A 22819-nucleotide genomic window follows, 5' to 3' on the forward strand; every position below is an offset into this window, starting at 1 on the left:
TACGTAGCGTTCGCGTCTTGCACAGGGGCGTCTATTTTCAGTTATCAACCAGCGTTCGCGCTCAGCTGTTCGCGCGCGCGCGTCCTTTTTTTCTTCAGTTTTTTCTTGCCCGCAGCAGCTCGAGCCGAAATCTTTTGTTTTTTTTTGTTTTTATCTGGCTTGCCTTCATCTGTTGGGGCAGTGCGGATTTTTCTTTTCCTTTGGTTTTATGTGCCTCGAGTAGCTGGAGCCAGCATCTTTTGTCTTTGTGTTTGCTTTTATCCCGCCTCTCTTCGACGCCGTTGTCGACCTTATTTTTTTATTTGCTGCTGTAAAAACCAATCCAGCATGTATGCCCCGGCCTCCGTGTGCTGACCGAGCGTCCGCGTCGTCTCCAGGGTTCGTTTATTTCCAGTCGTTATACGGGACTCGGAGAGGGAGAAAGCACGTCGCGCGATGCCTATCGAACTCGGTCGGTCGGCGTCGTCCTGTGTCGTGGCGCGGTGCCACGGGAGAAGAGGCACCGCGTGTCCCGGCGACGAAAACAAAAAGCTTTGTGTCTCTCTCGGCGTGTGTACGTGTGCCTGTAGGTGTTCGCCTCTTACGAAATGTGTGTCGTCATCCGTTCCCCACATCCAATCTGTGTAAACGCGGGTCGACGATCCTTCGATCGCTGTCGTTACTTCTTCTTTTTTTTTTTTTGACGAGGCTAGTGCCCCTGTCGACGATACAAGGCATAGTAATGAACTAGCTTCGATTAGGCGCGATTTTTTTACGTCCCGCGCTGTGAATATTCGCTCGAGGAAGCCGGAGTCGCACGCTTTCGGTTGGTCGCCCCCAGGGTGCAGAAGTTTTCCCGCTCCTTTTCAATGTCAGGGGGCGTGGTGAGCTCTGTAATTGCTGCAGGACGCAGCTACTAATGTGCGGTAGCTATTAAGATGTGTGCAGACTGGGGTAAATGTCTGTGACGGAAAGGAGGCCAAAAGTCGAAGCTGAATTGCACGCCAAATATCCGAACTCGGCCGGTGTGCAAGCAGGGCAAGAGTTAGACTTTGTAGCCCGATATGAAGTCTTGTGTTTTGGTATTTATCTCGATTACGTTGCAACTTTTTACTCCTCCTATATTTTCGCGCGCTTTTCGCGAGTTTGCTTTGTTTTTAAACTACACGCAGATACGCACACCGGACGCACCGAGACAGGCACACACACACTACACACAGAGTATACACAGAAAGGGCAATGAGAGATGGGCTGGTAGCTGCAAGCCTATGCTTATTGTATTTGTGGTTTTCTTCATTTCAAGCGCGTCGTCCTCTATTTTAACGTTGCAGCTTCTCCGTATTGCGGACTTCGCAGATATATTTGCTTCTGCAACTCCGCCTTTTGGCGTGTTTTGTTTTTGACTCCCACATTGGACCGCGGCCGTTTCCGCACCCGCAAGCGGCTGCGGCTACTACACTTTTTCGTGTGCCTGTGGCCATCGCCAGACGGCGGCCATCGCGGGCATAGCTGCCAAACCAAAACGGGTCGACTTTTCCCACTCTGTCTTCGCGCGCTGTTTCGTTCCTTCACTCCACTGCCTTCGTTCAAACCACATTACTTGAGGCTATAACTGGTACTTGTCGTTACCGTTGGCGTCAACTCGTCGTTATCAGGTAACCGACTTTTTAAAGCTAAACTTTCTATGCCTCAGCGATGGCGTCGTTCGTCCGAGCGAAGCGCACTGCTGGGAAGCCAACTTCACATAAGAAGTTTCCACAAAGGCACATCAAGCGCCTCGAGAAAGAAACCCTTCCCGTGTTCGGAATCGAGCCGGTGTCCCTCGCGTCACGAATTCGACGTCTGTACGACTGGTCCATTCCGACATGGTCGATGAGACTTAAAGGAGCCATGAAAACAAAATACAAGTTAGGTTTATTAAAAAGACTGCTTAGTCCCGATAACAATGATACCAATATCATCGCAGTCTTCGAACAAATAACGGAGATATTAAAGAAAACGTGCGAAGCAGTCACGACCCCCTAGACAATTTCCCGCAACTTTTCTATGACGTCAGGGAACCTTGTTTGTGCAATTGGCAGCCGCCTAACTGACCTGTCGCGACGACACATGACTGGACGTCTGTAATGCGGGGCCTCTAGTTCCATTTGACCGCATCACTTGAATGCTAACGTGCACTTAGTGCACTTAAAATTAAGTTTCATTGTTGGCCCGTATGACGTCATTCTTGCTCATAACGCGTCACTGTGGCGCAAAATTTGAAAGTTTTTAAATAATTCTTGCTTTTTTTTTTCGTTAAAAAACATCTATTGTGGCTGTAATGGAGCTGAGTGAGATACTGAATCCTAGTTCTTTCAAATTAAACGAAGTTGTATTTTCTCTTTAGGGCTCCTTTAAGTTGCAAGAGAGGAAGCTTTGTGCATGTTTTAACCATATTTCCCTTGAGAAAGGGGCTTCGAATTTTTTTTTTTTTTTGCGGAGGCAGAAAGAAAAGTGTGCCTCTGCGTATGAGATTAGACAGGTTGGCTAAATTTCTAAGTTAACCCGTAGCCCTCTGGGTAGCTTGGGCGCGTACAAGCAGGACTGGCGTAACCAGCACCATCGATCTCCGTTTTATAGGGGCGTGGTGCCCTTTAATTCGTGCCGTGACGTGTACGAGGTGCCTGCGTGACAGATAACGTTGTGTCAAGCGACTTTCATCGAGCATCTCTTCCAGGAATAGCCGCTCGTGTGATCAGACCGGATCCATAATTGTAAACATGGGAAGCGAACTCGGGTGGAAGACGTCCTAGCTCAAGTTACGAGAGGCAAACGTAGGGAAGGTGATTGAAAACATGTGGTCTATCCTGGTGAGAGGGTAGAAGATGGAAAAAGGAGATACTGTACGGCGATCCAGGGGAAAAGAATAAGTTTTGACAGCGCGGGGCTCGAGTGGTTGAGTTTAAGTGGAAGCCTTCGTGTCAACATTAAGCCGAAGCAAGGTCATTGACATTCGCGGCATGGCAAGGATTGCACTAACACGAACAAGAAACGGAGATTTGCGGATTTTGGACAGCTAAGATTGTGTAAGTCTTCGGCAGAGACCGGATGTATGCATTGAGAGACGACACTGTTACACCGTTACGAGTGACATGAAGCGAAAGTACAGGCGAGCCCGCTTATAACGAACACAACGGGAAACCGAAATCACTTCGTTATATCCCCTTTTCGCTTTATCTGGACAGAAAATTATATATACCAATGGTAACGGGAAACGAAGATTTGTTCGTTATAGCCGCTATATCGTTAAAACCGGGTTCGCTATAAGTGGGCTATACTGTACTATCGGGAAAGTTTTATCTCCCGCTATACTCAGGGCTTCAGTCAAAGCTGCGGACACGGCAGCCGGACGTCTCTATCTGGTTGAGCACTCGCGCGCTTAGCTTGGTTTACATTGCTTGGTTAGCTTGGTTTACATTGAAAGCATCATCCAGTTTATTTGGTGGGCTGATTTGATTGGTCATCGGGTGCAAAGGTGCCGGAGGGTCAACGCTGTCACGGCGTAGCTGCGGGCTGACCTCGGCGTTGTCAGATCGGATTGGCCTTAGTTAGACTGCAGGTATCTCACGTATTGATATTAATGTCTTTAATTAAAGCGCCTTCTCGCATACACGTTTGCTTTGTAGCCTGTCTGGCCAGTTGATCGCACGTCGGCGCGTTCTGCCGGAGGTTTCTTTTGTAACCAGCAGATGTGAACCAGGCGCTAGCTCGATTGCTTTCTTTCTTTCGGTCTTGTTGGCTTTCGTCAATGAATTTCACCAATTTATCTAATCATGAAGTAATAATTTATCAATCAATGGATTTTCGAATTTAATGCACCCACTGATGCTTTCTTCAAGAAAGGTTGGCTCGCCCCCTCCCCCCCTTTTTTTGTAAAGGAGCGTTGAGGGAAGGCTCAGTTAGGTCCAACGCCCCGACCCCGAGTGAGGAGTCATGAACTTGCCGTCGACAGCTTCTGTCTATTTAATTTTTAGCGCCCATTTGAGATAAAAGGACCCTAACCTTATTGGATTGCTGCGAGCATGCTTGGATGATTTCTGAAGCTACGCTCTTCGCACTTTTTTTTTTTCTGCGCGCGCATGAAACAGTCTGAAACGGCGACGTCTAAGTGGTTTTTATTGCAAAGGTGTATAGCTCCCTTACTTTTGTAGACTATCATTGTACGTTTCTGCAGTGGTGTCGTTCTTTTTCGAAGTGCGGTGGTCTATTTGTTTTATTTCCTTTTTCGTTAGGATTGTCACCACGTTTGTTGCTAAGTGAGCTGCTAAGAAACTAAGCTTCTTGTTGTGGAATCAGCTATGCGGAAATACTGGTTAGTGAAAACTGCCGATTAGTTTGTGTATGCCCTGGAAACGCTAAACCGGTGGCTCGGGAAGGCGTCCCTAGCCCACCAAATATACTGTATTAATGCCGGTGGGCCACAACCGGAATGGCGCGGCGTTTCCAATCCAAAAAGAAAGAGAGAAAGTTGATCGATCGGATTGAATCGTTGCAAGTGTACACCTTCTGCGCGCCATGTAGTCCGGGGGCTTTTAGGAAGCCCGCAAAAGCTTTCAAGCGCCGCACCGAGGCCAGTTCGCGACTGCATCCCTCTCAAAGTAACGTTGCTCCGTCTCTGCCTTCTTTGTCTGTGTACCCGCTGCGGTGGCTCAGTGGCTAAGCGTTGCGCTGCTGAGCACGAGGTCGCGGGTTCGATTCCCGGCCGCGGCGGCCGCTTTTCTGATGGAGGCGAAAAGCAAAAACGCCCGTGTGTACGAGCTTTCGGCGCACGTTAAAGGGAAGCTGAAGCACTTTCCAAAAAATTTGAGTTAGATTAACAGTTATATAGTTTCTTGCGCGTTGATTCCGAATATCACATTGAAATTTATCGTACATGAGTCCAAGTGGCATTTATCTTGCAATAAGCGCGGCCCCGTTTGAAAGACGCGCGCTTTTCGTCTTTTGACGCCCCTGATTGGTTGCGCCCGTCATGACGTCAAAGGAGGACACCGTTCGGCCGCGCGGGTTGTCGGAAGCATTGCGAACGATCGCACGGTTGCCTTTGGGGCAATTTAGCTTGCAGTTTAATTTTCGCACATGACTGGATGTTTGTTTTATAATTTCCCGTGCTTTTGGTTCAATTATCTTGGAGCTTAAATTTGCTTTACACGACAGAGAACCCCAAAGCAGTGACTGTGACGTCGACTAGTGGGTTCCATCAAAATATTTTTGAATTAGGCAACCAGCATAGGGGGATTTTATACCTTATGTTAATATTAGGTACTGCCTTAACTGTTTATTATTATACATAAAACCATTTATGCCAAAGATTAATGGGCGTTTTATAAACAATCTACCAGCGAAAGCACGTACGTGCACTGCGCGAAAAAATAGCGTTCATGCGCTGTAAACGTATATGCGAGACACATCTTGCCGGTACACGCATAAACCAACAAGCAGACTCTGCTTCCGCATTTCCTTTGTTCGTTGTCGACCACCCCAGCCCCGTTACTCATCCCCGTACACAGACCCACACGCGCGCGCCATTTCGGCAGCGGCGCTACGGCCTCCGCGATTGCTAGCTGCACTTCGATGAGTGCCGTCTTACTGCTTCGCATACATTTATTCTGAAAACACTGCAGCATACTAGTGCCTGCTCAGCATTATTGGGTGTAGTAGGGCTTGATTTTCGCTTGTGCGTTGCGCATTCTGCTACAATATTACGGCCACCTCGTTATAATTAACAGACCAGTCGGACAAGGCAGTTGCGTTGTAGTTACGTTACTTTAGGTAACAATCACCAAACGTTTGGGATAATGAATCGTTGGCCTGTTTCAGCATTTCTAGATTTAAGCATTTACCGCGCTACTCGGACAGAGGCCGTATATTTACTCTTTGCTCCTAATTTTTTTTAGTATCATTATATATATCACCGACTATCATTGGAGCACACTTGAGGTTCAGTGACAACAAGTGCTTGCCAGGTTATAATATGCAGCCACAAGGAATCTTGGGCAAAAAATTAGGCCCCCGCAGTCAACACAACTTATGGCACGGTGGTGGTTCGGAGTGGTGTTTTTTTTTTTTATTCCAGACAAACATCACCTTATCGTGACATGTATACTTGCAAAATAAGTAATCTGGTTGTCTTGGTTCTTTTACTTTGTAGGAATACTGTTTACCACTTAGCCGGGACAGAACTTCTATCAGGATTGGCCCCTTGTTTTAGTTTCGCCAAAAAAAATGTTTTTTTGAACACTGTCCTGAGCCCATAAGGAAAGAAAACCGACGCGTTTAACGAAACAAGTATTTCCTGAACAAATATGACTTGGTTTCTGGAATGGACCGAAACATCCCCGGCCAAAGTACAGCAGTATTCCCCATCCTTCCTAAATCTAGAATCTGATGTGAACATTCACGTCCGTCGCATCAAAAAAAAAAAAAAAAAAAACCGCATTGGAGCGGTTTACAAAGTATTTAACGTAGTGTAGTATATTCTCTGTCATCACCTCGGCTGTCGCTTCCGTATGTTATCAAGCATCTCGGCGTGGCATTATTCTGCTTAGGAATACGGCATGATAACGTATGCCTCGTTTGGCGTTCGTGCATACTTTTTGAACACGAAAATTGTACAAATGAGTGCTATCAACCACAACAACAACAACAAGTATCATTCACAAGGAAACACGGCGAAAAGAGCATAGCCGAGGCGGCAGAATCCGGCCGGAAGTCCAGGTATGACGTTTTTCAGCCGGTTTTCGCCCGCGCTCTTCGGTCTTCCGGCATCGCGCGGCGAGATGGGGGCGGGGCATCGGGCCACTTTTGTTTGCTCATTGCGCCGCTTCTATTGCATGTATTGCGAAAATATTTCGTACACATGAGCTATTCAATGTGTACTTGCTGCTAGTCAACTTTTCTTTTAATTCTAAAACCGCTTTACCTTCCCTTTAAAGATCCCCAGGTGGTCAAAATTAATCCGGAGCCCTCCACTACGGCGCGCCTCATCGCCTGCGTTGCGTCGGCGCGTTAAACCCTACAATCAATCAATCAAATCTTTGTCTGTGCGTGTGTGTGTGTTTGTGTGTTGGCGCGTTCCATTTCCTGTTGTGTTTTCGTCTCACAACGGCGGACAGTCTCATTATGACATTCCCCAGTCGTCTGAACGAGCAAGCCAAGGATTGTTTAGGGATTCTGTCTTCTGTCTCATAACGGAGTTATCTCTCTCTCTCTCCCTCTCTCTGCGCGCGGGCATCGAATTTGCGGGGAAGGGAATACCGCGCCTCACCGCCGTATAACCGTATAAACGCGCCAACCGCTCTAACTACGACGGCGGCGTCGGGCGGCGGTCTTACTACGAGGCTACGGGCCCGAGTAGGGCAGCCGTCCGTGGCCTGTCGGAGGAGAAGTGATGCCAAATATCCCGTCGCGTGCCCCGCCCGGCCGGCGCCGCATGGCGAGTGCATTTTAAATTTACGCCGGCGGCGCTCAGCGCGCCCTTGGCAATGACACCCGGCCCCATTCTCTCCGCTCGCATCAGTAGTGGAGGAGGATGCGGTGCATACGTCTTATAGTGGACCCCTTTTCTGCGGCGACGTCACAGTGATGGATACTGGCCGCTTGCGGCGCCGGTGATTGTGTCACGTGAGAAGAGGAAGCGGTGGTTAAAGAGGGGATGCTAGCTGATTTTATCATCGCCGCCTCGATTCAAAGCCAGCGTCTGCGCAGGGAACGGAGCACGCGCCGTAGCCTGTTCTGCGGTCGGATACTTGACTATTCACGAAATAAACCCCAAGAAGACATAAAATAAATAAAGCTTTCATTCATTCATTCATTCATTCATTCATTCCAGCGGCTGTTATACTTGCAAACTGCATCTTTCTTTCTTTCTTTCTTTCTTTCTTTCTTTCTTTCTTTCTTTCCGTGTTTTATCACTTCTTCTCTTGCTTTTCTCCCTTTTATTTCCTTCATTCGTTCTTCTTACCTGTTACTTTTCCGTCTTATTTGTTCGTTCCCTCGATTCTCCTTTTTACTTAATTCCTTCTTTCTGTCTTCTATCTTCCATTTCCTCTTTCTTTATTCCTTTCTTTGATTCATTCAAATTTCGGCACTCGTTAAAGATCTCCAGGTGGTCAGGATTAATCTGGAGCCCTCCACTACGGTGCGCCTCATTGCCCGTGTAGCGTCGGCGCGTTAAACCCTACAATCAATCAATCAATCAATCAATCAATCAATCAATCAATCAATCAATCAATCAATCAATCAATCAATCAATCAATCAATCAATCAATCAATCAATCAATCCAATGTCACATTATTTCTTTCGTTCTTTATTTCTTCCTTGAATGCGTCTGGTGTTTTCTGGAAGGATTACGTCTGCTGCGAAAATAAACAACCTGAAAAAAAAAAAGCGCAATGACTTCATGTCCATGTGAAAGGGGGGCCGTGGAGGGCCAAACTGTGGTATCTGGGGTGGATATAACATAAGGGCGGATCGGCATGCGTCGTTATTTTTACTTAGATATTGAAATAACTGCGTGCTTAGAATGTGTGCAAGTGGATGTTCACCAGAATGCCTGTATTCGCTGTTGTCCTTCGGCAATGTGTTGTGACTGACTCTGTGTTCACCTTGCTAACCTAACTCCCCGTGACGAGCGTGGCTCGTCGGAACGTGATTTCTTGCCTGCATGCGTGTTCTCCGAAAGATCCGGGTCTCTCTGCGCGCGGCCCGCATGTGATGCAAATGGGTGCCGCTTATCTGACGATTGAAACGTCATGTTTGATATCTTTAATAAAGGAACAGTTACCTCACTAACGAGAGGAAATTTCAGCATTGAAATTGTTCTTGAGCCAACAGCCCAGTACTTTCGATGTTAGTGTGAATGTTTCGCTAACCGACTGTGCGTGCCCGTGCGCTTGTCTCTCCCCATGCGCAGACTAACAGCGTGACTTTGTGCGAGTGACTGCATGCCATCCACCCCGCCGCCGCCACCCTGTTGAGACCGTCCCGCAGCGAGACACTGCCGCCCCTCGTCACCGCCACCTGCACCGTGTGCCTCTGCTCTCTGCCCTCCCGCCGCCATGCTCAAACCGAGGAACAACAGCATCTCGGCGGCACGCAAGTACAGCAACGGGACCAAGCCGTTCCCCATCAGAGGTAATCGCGGGCGCTGTTGTGACGCCCCATAGCCCACTGCGCAAGTTGCGTTCAGCACAGTGGATGCTACAGGGCTCTCAAAGTCCACCTAGCGTCACTAAATAAAGGCTTTTGGAGTATCGGCACCATGGAGGAAAGAAAAAATTGGCACTCTTTTCTCTCATTGTTATGTACCGCCAGGATTTGTCGGTCGGCACCACGTGATATTTGTTTACATATGGGCGCAGCCATTTTGTTTTTGGGCCCTCTCTCTCTCTCTCTCTCTCTCTCTCTCTCTCTCTCTCTCTCTCTCTCTCTCTCTCTCTCTCACTCACTAACTAACTAACTAACTAGAGCGGCCGGTCGCACTCCGCCCGTCACAACCGGCGGCGGTTTCCTTGGGAGAAATGGCAACACTGCAAGCCAGAAACAGAATGGCCCCCAGACGCTTCCGGGTGCACGAAGTGGCGGTACTCTTAAGCGTAGCTTATTTAGTGACGCTGAGTCCACCCAATGAGCGCGTCTAACTAATCGTGTCATTGTACGGTGACATTCTGCACCCGCGTACACCTTTTTGTACACTCCGAATACGCCTGTATACACCTTTTTCTACAGTACATTTCACTAGCTTCGCGCAACAGTTGATGCTGCAAGGCTCTCAACAGTCCGCCAGGAGGAAGGACCCAGCGCCCTTTGTCGTATCTCGTCAGCCGGGCGACGTAGAGTGTCACGGTGAGCTAGACGCACTGCGTGCGAATATTGTTGAGAATCGTGCAGCGTCCACCGCGCTGCTGCACGAAGCTTGTGAAATGAAGTATAGAACGAACGCCGTTTGAGCGGGCTATTCGTTAAAACGAACATTTACTGTACCGCACGTCTGTTGGTGGAGCTTTGAACCAGCGAACTTTTACCGCCAACCGAGTATTGTAAACTCCCTTCATTGCCAGCAAGGAGTCTCGGTAAGATAGAGATGAGGGGCCCTTGGGTTGTCTGACTCGTTCAGGCCCGCAGGTTCCGGCTCGGCATAGTGTCGGACTAGAGACTCGAGATGACTGCTTAGGAGGAAACTGTACAGTAGGTTTATTCTACATGGTGACAGTCGAGACAGGAGAGCCAGAATAACACAAATACAGTCGTTTATATGGAGTTTGTATTCCCCAGATCCCTGGCTAGGGAATTTAGCTTCACAAAAGTTGTCTAATAAAGTGGGCAGTGGACGACACTTGATGTACTGTCCACGGCATGGGGCGGGGCTGATGCACACGGGCCACTCGGTCGATGGAAAGGGTGAATGTCCACGTCACCGATCATGTCTTGTGCCGGAGTTGCACCACTTCGCGCAAGTCTTGATTTTGGAGGCCCCGTGGGAACGGAATTTCAACTCGTCTCCCAGCATGTGAAGACGAGTGACCTCTTGCTCTCGCCGACGGTTGGAAACCGAAGAGCTTGGGCACTTGAAACCGCAGCTTCCTTTCGGTGGACCCTTCTATCATACGCGTATGAAGGAAAGAAGTGGCCCGCAGCGTCCGGTGAACCGAGGGTAGAAGCTGCCACTTGAAACAGCCGCCATCGCCGTTGGCGCCAGCGGTTCTTGCCGCCTCGTGCCTCTGGGTGATTCATCCGCGTACACCTTGCTAGAGAGCTTGCGAGGAATTAGGCCCGTGTCGGCCGATCTTAACAGCCGGTAGCATCACTGCTCAAAGCTATCGCTATCAACTAGGGTTAGCCAAAGCTAAACCGCAGCGATTTTTTCCCTAGTTCATGCACATTAACCGTCGCTTGAGCTTGCTAGCGTACTGTATGCCGACAAACCATAGTTCGTGCGTTGTGTCCTTTCGTGTTAGCCTGACCACGTGCAGTGTTTTGTTGGCGGCCTGTAGACACGGTTATCCAGTGTGGCGATGCGACGGCCTGCTTGAATCGCCTAGTTGACTTGACGGCGTATGCGTCGCGGCCCTGACATTCAGGAAGCCGTCGCTTCATGGAGTAACACTCGACTCCTTTTCCGCGTGGCTTCTTTTGGCAATACTCTCTCACCCGTGCCTTCTTTAGTGTTGTTTAGGGGTTCTCGTGCTTCTTTATTCGTGCGGCGCTGCGTTGAATTTCCTGTTCGAACGCGTCGCTCCGCGGTGGTTTTGCGCAATCTAGGCACATCGTTCTTAATATACGAAGACCTCCTCCACTTTGCGAGCCGGATGTGTTTTTTTTTTGTTTGCTTATGGCGTCTATTGTGTCTTGGCTGAATGATTGCCGAGCGCGCGACTCTGAGACTTACGGAGTTGAGGCGACGTGGTTGACGAGGTGTTTTTTTAAGCTAGCATTCTATGACTAGTGCCCTCACGGCGTGGTTGTGTAACACCCTGAATTTCCACAAAAAATGCAGATTTGGCGGTGGTAGCAACTTTAGTCGTTATAATAGCGTAAATGGAGGTCATTGGTAGAACAGAATTTCGAAAAAATATTTTTTAAGAAAAATAGAAAAATAAAATTTTCAGTAAAATGATCTGACAAAAACAAAAATATGCATCTTATACATCTCCACAAAAACCGAAGAGTAAACAAAAAATGTTCGAAAAAAGAACGCTAGAACTACAAATAAAAAATAGTGTAAACGGAGCATCTCTGCATACGCCTTAGATCTTCAAAAAAAAACGTAACTAGCGAAGTAAAAGCACCCCATCGCTGTAATGCCATAAATTTACATCATTGGAGTAAACAAAAGGGAACTCAAAAAGAATTTAATAGTCGCACATCTGTCGCTACTCATAGCCATATTTGGTTGTAGAGAACTTGCACTCTTAAGGGCCATAAGGATGATAGGCATTAGTATACAATTTTTTTAATTTCTGCAGATTTTTTTTCCCGCTTTCACCTAACTTTCGGAAATTCTCAAGGAGCGATTACGATTGATCGAAACTATTGGTAATGCCCGATAACGGCTGCTGTGGTAGCCAAAAACGGTTTCCTAGCTGTCCTGTACGCGGGTCTATTTTCTGCTTTTTTTTTTAGAAAAAGGAAACCACACATAAGGATGACTTGATTGAAGCAAAACTATATAAAGTAATTTCGTGTTAGCGGTGGTTTAGTCTGTTTATTATAGTATAGTCATTGTGGTAAGCAACTCCGGAACTGCTGCGTTCGGAGTTTTGTGAGAGTGTTTTGTTTTGTCTTCGTTCCACATATATTTCTCCAATTCTACGGAACCGAAGAACCCGTGGCTGAATTCGTTTGCCCTCTACCGCCGTTGCTATAACCTGGCGTTTACGGTAATCCAGTGCGCACACAGTCGTCCTCCTCATCATCCATCCACTCATCGAATTACTCTGCACTTCCATAGCTTTGTCGGAGTGCCTTTGTTACTCGACGACGTAACGCGGCAAGACGGGGCCCCGTCCACATTATGCCATCGGAGTATCTCCTCGGGCGGAAAGGCCGCGTATCGTTTTCCGGCGTCGTCGTGGCTGGTATATGTGCGTCTAGATCGACCGACTGGGAATCTGTCGCCTGTATCCGGCTGTGCACGTGCACGTTAGCACACCTTATACTTTAGTGCCTAGAATATACTATATTCTAGGCACTAATATACTTATACATACGTCACAAGAGCTGGTTGCCAAAAAAAAAAAAAAAAGTGCACTTCCACTCCGTGAAGAAGGGTGGCCCAGAAGCTGGGCGCAGTCAAAGGACGTTGACGCCGCACCGCCTGCACTGCCGCCACCTCCCCTTCCCGCCGTTGTCGCTTGGGCTGTTGGCGTGTCCTGTCGTCGTCGCAATCGTCATCTCATGTAGTCACGGTACTTAAAGCACCGGGAAACTCGTTTACGCCTCGCGCTAGAACGTAACGTGTACGAAAAAAAAAAAAATACCGGGACACTCGTTTACGCCTCGCGCTGGAGCACTTCGTTACGCGTGCTAAAAATTTGCCTCGTATGTGCTCCTTTCGTTGCTAATGTCGACGGAAGACGATAGTCGACTGGCGCCTCTGTGCAAGTAAATGCCTCCCTTCTCTTTCCCGCTCATCTCACATGCTGTTCCTCTCCTGTCTCGTTTTTCCCAAGATAACACGCTTGAGGTTCGCTCAAGTCAATTTAAATTTACCGCGTTCCACTGCTCCAAGTCGGGTGCCTCGATGCCAGCGCTGCCGTACAGTAGAGACACGCGCAAATCGAAGCACCCTACTACACCGTTTACAGAATCACGTTGCCCTATACTCCACGAGCGTTCCAAGCGGAACGTGGAACCTATCTAGTGAAACCTTTCGTTGCTGTTGCCGTTTGATTTTTTTAAATGCCACCAGGTAGCGCGGGCAACAGCAGGCGACGGTTTTCTGCGGTTGATAAAGTATTTTATTTGCTATCGCAAAAACCAAGCGCCCATGAATTGTTTAATAAAGGAACACTGCAAATATCACCCCTGTATTGATTTACTGCCTTTGATTTGCGTAATGTCTTGTTCTTGTTCAACAATGTTGACAAGTATGAACATTAACACTACACTTAGACGTTTAGATTTGGCAGTGAGTACGTAAGACTATTGCGCAGTTGCTGTTTCACTTTGGCCGGGTGGCTGAATCGAGTCAGACAGACATACCGACAGACCACAATTTCTGCGTTCAAGTAGCGCAAGAAAGACTATCGTTAAAAAAAAAAAAACACTGGGACACTCGTTTACGCCTCGCGCTACGGAGCTGCGGGCTTTAAAGACAAGATACTTTTACAGCAAAGCTGTTGCCTCTACCCCCCCTCCCCCAACGGTTTCATCTCCGTTGGTGAAAACGCCAAGGCGCCAATAATACACTTACACACTGCATGCTTCGCCCTGCCCTGTGTTTACGTTAGTGTAGATGGCCCAGGATTTTGTTTTTCGCTGCCTCCGACGCGCCGTTACCACTTACCAATGTCGGCGAATGCTAGTGTGTAGCTACGTCCCCTACAAACCTAGCACTAGTGCTAGGTTGATAGCTTTATATAGAGCTCTATAGAGAGCTCTCTCCCCTTACTTTTTCGAACTCCTCTCGAACCTGGTTGTTTCGCGCATGCGCGTGGGGTTGCGCCAGATTTCGTGCGTACACGGGTCCGCCTTATTTTCGTTTCGCCGAGCCAGATAAAGCCTTGCTTTAAAAATAGGAAGAGATGGTTTTTTAGCGCATGCGCGTAGGGTTTCGCCGGATTTTGTGCGTACACGGGACCGCCGGATTGACGTTTCGACGAGCCGTATAAAACTTCGATATAAAAATAGGAAGAGATGGCGGAGAAGGCGTACTTTTAACCGTCGACGTTGCGCTAGGATGTCTCTTGAACAGCGCACACTGTAATAGCGGTTCTGGCAGCTTACGGCTGCCTAACGTTGTGCCCCCTTCAGAAATCCTTCATCTGCGGCACTCGGGAGCAGCGTTCGCAATCTGTGGCACAGGATCGTCTCCTTATCTCCACCCTTCTTTTTTGTTATGCAATGGCATATCTCGGGCGTGTGTAAGTATTGCGCCATTCACAATGGGCATTAAGAGCGCGATATATACGATGCCTTCATCGATCTTCCCTTCCCTGGTCCCACCGTCCCGTTTTTCTGGTTACAGGGACGCGATAGGGTGTCTTCATCGATCTTCCCTTGTCCAACCGTCGTCCCGTTTCCCCCTAGCAACACTGAAGTACCCTTGCCGGAAAATTGGTATACAGCTTTGGTATATTGTCGGTGTATTGTCTAAAAGTTGGTACACTGCCCAGGGCTGGAAGCCTTTTCTGTTTTGGCCAAGTAAAGCGTGTAAAACGGTCTTCCACGTGCAGTTAGCCAAGCTTAAGCTTCTTGTTTGCGAATCAGAAGGAACTGTATCACGCGGTACGGCTAAAAACAAATCAAAAACTTCAGTTTTGCGCTGCAGGGGCGCGCATTCACAATTATTTTACGGTACATCCTCCGCAGTTAAAAATACACACCGTTTGCATGGGACCCCAGTCGTAAAGCATTGGTAAATATCCATTGTAGTGTTCATAATCGAGTTGTCCGCTTTCATTTTGTGGAACTATCATCGCACCGCCAGTGCAATCAGCAAGCAATATCGAATTTGCATTTTTTTTCCAGTACACGGATACATCGCCGCAGGCGCCTTTTGTAGAACTTGTGGACTCTCCAGTGAATCACGCCAGCACCACCCAGCTCAAAGTTGATGCGCGCCCATACTAATTCTTGATTGATTGATTGATTGATTGATCGATTGATTGTAGGGTTTAAGGCGCCGACGCAACGCAGGCGATGAGGCGCGCCGCAGTGGAGGGCTCCGGATTAATTGTGACCACCTGGGGATCTTTAACGTGCGCCGAAATCTCGTACACACGGGCGTTTTTGCTTTTCGCCTCCATCAGAAAAGCGGCTGCCGCGGCCGGGAATCGAGCCCGCGACCTTTTGCTCAGCAGCGCAACGCCTTAGCCACTGAGCCACCACGGCGTGTCATACTAATTCTGTGTATGCGAACGTGTTTTGTTCGTCAAACCCGTAAAGTTGGCAATTTTCTGTCTGCAAAATTAATTAGAAGGTATCATTGCCCTGCTCCGTTTCGAAAATGAATAGGAAACACGTACTGCGCATATATAACTAAACTAATTTGTTTTGCAATGCAGCTTTTATTATTTCCTGTATTTACATTGTGTCCTCCCTGTTCTTATCGGGGCCGGAGTGAGTAAGCGAATACACAAACAAATGCTAGGAAGTCGCTTCCCGGTTCACGCTGCGAGTTCTTGCGGCAGTTGTACATTCCGACGGGGCGCGACGAACGCCGCCTCTGGACAACTGCTTTTTCATTACCGCTTTTTTTGACGCTTGGACGGTGCGTTTAGGTTCGACTGCTCCTAAAGAACTTCTTGTAGAACAGCGACACAGACAAGTTTTCGGTTTAAGATGCCGCCGTAAAACTGTTTTTTTTTTGTTTAAGTTCAGCGTCGTCATTGCCTCCTTCGTGAACATTACTTTGTTTCATTACGCATCTGCTTGCGGTGGAGCGCTCTTTACAGGGAGTTTTGCATTGGACGGCGGACGCCTGACACTTGCTATAGCCTTTCGTGCCCACCTGTTGCTTTAATCGTAATAAGAAAATGGGGGGGGGGGGGGGCTATTTATAATTCCTCTGCATTTGGAGGTCTGGTGTGAGAGAATTTGCCCAACTGGTTTTGTGAAAGTGGCAGTTCGCTCAACTACATTGCAATGTTGACGAAATATACACGAAAATAGCGTTTCGAACTTGAAACTGTGGTTCGCCAATCCTTTCTTTTTTGCGAGGGGGCACGTTTTCTGCGAATGTTTTGTCAATGTGTGTACCGCTCAAACAGCCGTATATTAGCACTCATCTGTCTAGTTTCGTTCTCTTTTCTTTCTTTTTTACTTTACTGCTTCTTCTTCAGTTTTCATTGTGAAGAGCTTTGCCAATCTCGTATACAGAGTTGCGGAGGCCCTCACGCCACTAAGATGCGAGTCAGACGAAATTCTCACTGAGACCTTTTCTGCCCTCAATCCTTCCGCGAATGACGATTAGGTTGACAGAGCAGAAACATATATAGGCTCCGCGCGAGTGGAAAGTGGCAATTTGGGCCTAGATCTGACTCCGCTTGGAGCTCGATAAGGCCAGCACGCAGTCAGCGAGCCGCGGGTTTATCTGAATGACCCAGGGGATCTATCTATATCCCCGCGGAGATAGCCGCTGTCCACGCTTGCGCGCTCTCTCGCGCGCGTGCGATTGCGTTCTGGTTTTCTCGTACGGATGACGCGCTGACCGCGCGTCATGGCCGCACGCCCGAAGCCTTGGCCGTCGCGATGCGTTCACGTGCGGGCCGCGGGAGATCGCGTAGCGCAAGCGGCAGCTCGAGTGAGAGAGAGAGATACAGATGTGGAGGGAGTGAGTTAAGGCAACGCATCATCGTGGTTTGGCACGATTTCTCCGGATAGCTATCTCTCTCCCCCGTAGCCTCTTCCCCCATGAGAGTTCGGAAACGCCGCCGCTGCTGCCGTTTCCCGATACAGTTCGACGTCGTCCCTTTGCCTTGCGGGTGCGGTTCTAGTCCGGTGCTGTTTCGACGGTGGAGCAGAGCCGCTTGTAGTGGTTTGTGAGCTCGGGTTGGTGTTTGTTGCGCGTCGTCGGCCGTTTCTGGAGTGCGTCTGCTACGTTCTGGTGAGGAAGTACGAGCAGACGACACAAAAAGGGCTATCGTCTGCTCACTCGTCGTCTGCACCGGTTTTGCCGCCGGCTGTCGTCTGCTGCGTTCACCCCGCTACGAGATGGGACGCACGTCACCTACGACTCCCCGGGTCGTCGTACGCGACATTCGGCGGAAGTTGAGCGACAGTCCGAAGCCATTTCCCATCCGAGGTACGTTGTGCATGACTGAGCTCCTCAATAATAAACGTAAGCTGCGAAAAAAAGAGAGAAAAAAAGAGGCGAAGACCACACAGAGGTACGCGACACAATGCTCATTGTATCGTGTGTATTCCTGCGTTCTTCGTCTTTTTTTTTTTTTTTTTTTTTTTTTTTTTTTTTTGCGCAGCGAACGGTCAGCAAGGATTACCAACTCGCCCAAACCTACGCCTTGTTAAGAGTCGCCCAAATGCTTGCCCGTTGGGCTCGCGGGGTATTTATTGTTATCATGGCGAAACATTTTTTGTTCTGTCTGTTAATGTACGTCGACAGCATGCCGGGTTTTTTTTTTTGGTAAGTTTGCATCATCTTTCGTTTGGTTCTGCGCTTATTGTTTCAATGGCATCGTTGATATTCTTATCCAGTACTTTTTTTACCATGGAAGTAATCGCAGTTTCTCGCTGTCTCATTCTCTTGACTCCATCGGTTAAAATTCGGATTAGATTGGACACATTTTCTTAGGTCAGGTTGACCTGCCTCTGCAAAATTTGTACCCGAAGCGCGTAAAAGAAAGTTTTTGTAGACGCGCAGCCACCGACCGTGTGAAGTAAATACGTGACTTCCGTTCTGTGCGGTACGGTTTTTGAGGAAAGTATTCCGTTCCTCCTCCTCCCCCTTCCTATAAACCCGCGCAGCGCTGACGTCACACTTTAAGGACGTTGCGTCATTGGTGATTTCACTTGTTTGTTGGCTCGCTACCCGCAAGCCCAGTCATCCGGCGCGCATCACAAATATTTTTGTATAGTCGCTCGAATATATAAATTACTCCGATAGTATAAATTACTCCGACGGATTTCTGGAACTCCTGCGAGAGAGAGAGAGAGAGAGAGAGAGAGAGAGAGAGAGAGAGAGAGAGAGAGAGAGAGAGAGAGAGAGAGAGAGAGAGAGAGAGAGAGAGAGAAAACGCCGCTGGAATTCGGCGACTCTAATTTCTGTCCGTTAACTCCTTTTTTATAGCGTTTATATTGACAGAAGGCACAGAAGGGGGGCATGAGTTGATGATTACGAAAGTTCAATAAATGAACCTGAAAATGTTCGCTTTTTGCCTGCTGCTTGGGGCCATTGTTGTGCTTGAGAAATGTTTTCCTGGGATTATTATGATGTTCGGTTGAACGTGCGGGCATGACAGCTATCTTCCATTCGTAAACTGATTGTTTTAAAGCGAAGCTGTTAGTGTCGCTGGAGTGGCTATTTGGGCGTGTCGGTTTAACACGATGAATAGAACAACAGCGTAGTAGTGGCAAGGACACAAAGGCAAGATTAAACATATAAAAAGCGCATCAGCGCTCGTGTGTTCCAGTCTTGACATTGTCCTCGTCTCTGCTGTGCTGTATTTGTATAAAACTCTTAGTGATGTGTTTTTTCGGAGTTTTTTTTGTCTTTGTTCGTGAGCATAATACGCTTTACGGCTAAGTCAACTTAATTCACAGAGAAAACCGTGCAACTCGCGTTGGAATGCGAATAGTTCATAAAAGAATAAACCGTGTTTGATCGCCGAAAGGACTGCATAGCTGTGCTGCTTATGGTGACCTAATTAGGGAGGCGTATCAAACGTTAGGGCATTCCTAGCGAGCGGCTTTAACCTGTGTTCTGCAATAGGCGTCGATCCTGAAACAAGTTATACGACGTTTTATTGCTAAAGCATCTCCATAGGCGTAGTACCATTCATAATTAACAGTGGAAATCTTAATACTAATGACATGGTACCGCCACTTCCAAAGTCAATGTCACCGTTACCACGTTCGGTAGAATATCTGCGACGGGTTGCAAAAACCGGTCCGCTAGGATAACACTAAATCGTGCCAAGTTTCGATAAGACCAATCGCTCACTCGGGAGCGTTGTAAATCTCGACTGAAGCTAATCTTAATGTAGTTTCCCGCGCTCCTCTGGTCACGAGGAGTTCCATTAAGCTAATTAATCACGAATAAACGACTGCGCGAGCACTATCTGTCAACCCAGAATCCTTCACTCTGGCATCCCACTGCGCCCCGCGTGGTTGTAGTCATGGGCAATTGAAATACGAACCGCGAACGCACGACTGTAGATACTGGTGCCGTCACCTAGCCGAGGCCGCGGAAGAGAAACGGACATGCGCAGTAGAGGTGTCTGGAGCGAGGGTGCGTGTCCCACTCCGATATGGTGCCCTCTCCTCGCTCCCATAGAGTTTCATACTAACATATACTAGAGGGAAAGCTGTCGCTGCAGTCGCGGGCTGCCGTGGGCGGCGCCAGTGCCGCTAGCGACGTTCCTCGCCTACTTTGCTTAGATAGCCATATGGCTTCTTTTTTGTCTCGAAGCCAAAATCAACAACAAAGGGTAACATATTTTTTCTTGTTCATCGCGCATGAAGCTTCTACATAGTCACTGTCAAATTAACCTTTCTGGACTTTTAATTTTATAATAACAAAGCAAATTTGATGAACCTTCTACAGGAATACTGTTGCTGTTTGCAGCCTGCAGAGCCAACTTTTCAGCCTCTTCATGAGCCATGCCAAGGACAAGTGGAACGTGCCTGTATGGTGCCTGCCCGGTACATGACGGGACGCTTGCCGATGCGGGGCTCCCGTAGACAGTGGCGCCAGATTTCCCTCTGGTGTATACTAGTATGAAACTCTATGCTCGCTCCCACGCTTGCGGCCAGCTTACACGAAAAGTCGAAAGGCGTTTTTGTATATGTGAATAGTGAGACTTGCAGCCGCCAACCGTCAGTGACGCTTCACAAAAGATAAGTTTATTTCATCGTAGGGCGTATGAACCCCGCGCAATCACCTGAAAATTTTGACATTGATTTCACTTCAACATGCGCGCGGGTTTTCTCTGCGTATCACGTTTTTACAATAAGCCTTCAGTTGTGAGCACCGAGCTACGTTTCTCTTTCTCTTGGTCTCGTCTGCGTTTTTGACCGCTGGTTTCTTCAAATATGAATGTGCGCCAACTGGCCCAACTTGCCATTTTATTTGGTTCCTTAGCATCCCCGCTTGGTTCATTCGATTGGTCAAACCGATATTAAAATATCAAAGGACAAACAGTGCTTGATATGAACTTTGCATAGGGAGAGATAAAATTTTACTTTGGCTGGGCTGATTGATCGGCCGTATGTAACTTCTCCTCCAAAGATGTTCCATACTGAGGGAAAAAATTCGCATTTCTAGTTTCTAAATTCCCTATTTCTAGAATTTCTTCTCGCAGGTTTCTCAAGAATTTCCCGCACAATTCCCTGCGTTCTCTTTCTGCAGCTGATACATCTTTACGTGGATTCCTGTTCGGATTCGGGCGTTAGCCAGCGCCTCCTATGTCTACTTTACGTAGCCTTCCGGATGCAGACGCCGTTCAGCGAATCACAGTTTCAGCGTGAACTAAATTCCACTACATCTGCTGCTCAGCAGCATTTGACTATGCATTTCACGTTTTGTACCAAACAGCATGCTTACATTCAATCCTAAAGCAGCACCTCCACTCGGTGGATGATGGCGAGGGTGCGGAGTATACGGGGACTCGAAATGACATCCAAGTTGCTCCCCGAGTGACATCCGATTTGCTCCCCGACCGTCATTCGATTTGAGCCGTCAGTTTCGCCTTGATTATTTCCTAAATGAAAGTGCAACTCACGGCTCAAATCGAATTTCGCTTGATTTTCGTTTGATGGTGGTGTGCGCACGGATGGACGCGGACGGACATAGGGAGGTCCTATAAGGTACTCCGCACCGTTACAGGCGATGGAGTAAGTCGTTTGACTCCCGGGTACTAACTCACGGTCATAGCCCAATGGGTAAGACGACTGACACTAACTCTGTTTGGTCTACCAGACACAGGCTCGATTCCTACCGGTGCCTGTGTGATTTTTGCGATTGCAAATGCTATGCGCACGGACGCGGACGGACATTGTGCGGTCCTGAGGTACTCCGCACCTAAAACTGCCCGTATGAAAAAGAAGAAGATATTGCATGGGTAATTGAGGTAATTTAGCTCAGCGCTGGGACTGCTGTCACAATCTCTGTTTGATAGTGCGCAGGCTAAGGCGCACCCTAAATACTTTTCTGTATATTGCGCAGGAATACGTTAGAACATGCTAGCTCTTAGAACGTATGCTCCCTCCTTTTTTATGAACTGAATTGGTAGCGGTTTTGGATGCTTGTGGCTTGCACGAACACGACTGCGGATATTTGAATATAAATCCGACGAAGTTTTAAGGTTACCTTTTAAAAGAAAACAGAGTAATAAAAGTTCCGGGTTACTGATATTTATTCTGTTTACTCAACGACTGCTAAAATTCCCCGCATCTATTAAAGATTCCTTTTTTCCCTGTCGGCCAAAATTACCGTCGAAAATTCCCCGAGACAGGGAAAATTCCCCGCACGGAACATCACGGTTCCTTTTCTCCTCGAATTAGATACCGAAGCGCCGTTCTATTAATAAACGGGCATTTATCATAATTTGGGGCCTACCGGCAGCCACCGTGACCGCGATCGGATGAAAGCCGCTAAGCTGCGCGAGTCCTTGAAGTGACGCGCCGCACCTGCATTGGTTTCGATTGCGGGCTCTGCATCTAATGGCGCGCGTTCGTCGAGGGGTTCGCGTTCGTCGCCGTGCGCGCCTGCGCGATGTTCTCGTTACTGTAGTAACCATTGTAGTAGCCATTGGCGGCCTCCGAAACACGCTCCAGCAAGCAGCCGATACTGTCAATGAGTATGCTAAAGAGTGCGGTCTGACATGTGCACCGCAAAAATCGGAACTTCTGGTCGTGGGCAGGCGAGGCCGAAAGAAAGACAAGGGCAATATACAAATCATGCTGGAAGGTCATCCCATCAGGCCTACAAGAACGATGCGAATTCTTGGATTAGACATTCAGGCGGACAAAGGAACACCGGCCTGATTAAAAAACTCAAGGCGATCAAGTCACTCAGATGCTACGCAGGGTGGCCAACAGACAGAGGGGAGCGAAAGAGCAGGACACCGCCAGATTGGTCCAGGCCTTCATACTCTCGCGCATTACTTACACTGCACCGTACGTAATTCTGACCAAGAGTGAAGAGGAACAAATCGACGTCACCATACGCAAAGCCTACAAAACAGGCACTAGGAATCCCCATCAGCGCTTCGACAGCTCTACCGCTAAAGTTAGGCCTCCACAACACCACAACCGAACTAATCGAAGGTCACCTCTCAAGCCACAAATTAAAACTTGAACTGACACCCGCTGGCAGAAAGCTCATGGGGAAACTTCAGTGGACCCCCCAGGGTAAGCTACAACCCAGAGCTCTTGTGTCAAATACAGTGCATACAAATCAGG

At 48.2% G+C, this 22819-nt stretch overlaps 1 protein-coding gene across 2 annotated transcripts in view; it reads left to right on the forward strand.

Moving 5' to 3' along the window:
- The window catches only part of Pfrx (6-phosphofructo-2-kinase/fructose-2,6-biphosphatase), a 179128-nt gene that overhangs the window by 10864 nt on the left and 145445 nt on the right, over positions 1-22819 (forward strand). Inside the window, exon 2 of one of the 2 annotated variants that reach the window (XM_077690350.1) lies at positions 8931-9151. In XM_077690350.1, coding sequence (XP_077546476.1) covers positions 9076-9151 — 76 coding nt within the window. In that variant the 5' untranslated portion in view covers positions 8931-9075. Of the gene's footprint in view, positions 1-8930; positions 9152-17082; positions 17484-22819 lie in introns of those variants that run through there. The other variant, XM_077690349.1, reaches the window with a different exon arrangement.

Source organism: Haemaphysalis longicornis, unplaced genomic scaffold, assembly GCF_048455015.1.
Source record: "Haemaphysalis longicornis isolate Haplotype H1 unplaced genomic scaffold, Haemaphysalis longicornis Haplotype H1 scaffold_10, whole genome shotgun sequence".
In the NCBI taxonomy this organism is placed as follows: Eukaryota; Metazoa; Arthropoda; class Arachnida; order Ixodida; family Ixodidae; genus Haemaphysalis; species Haemaphysalis longicornis.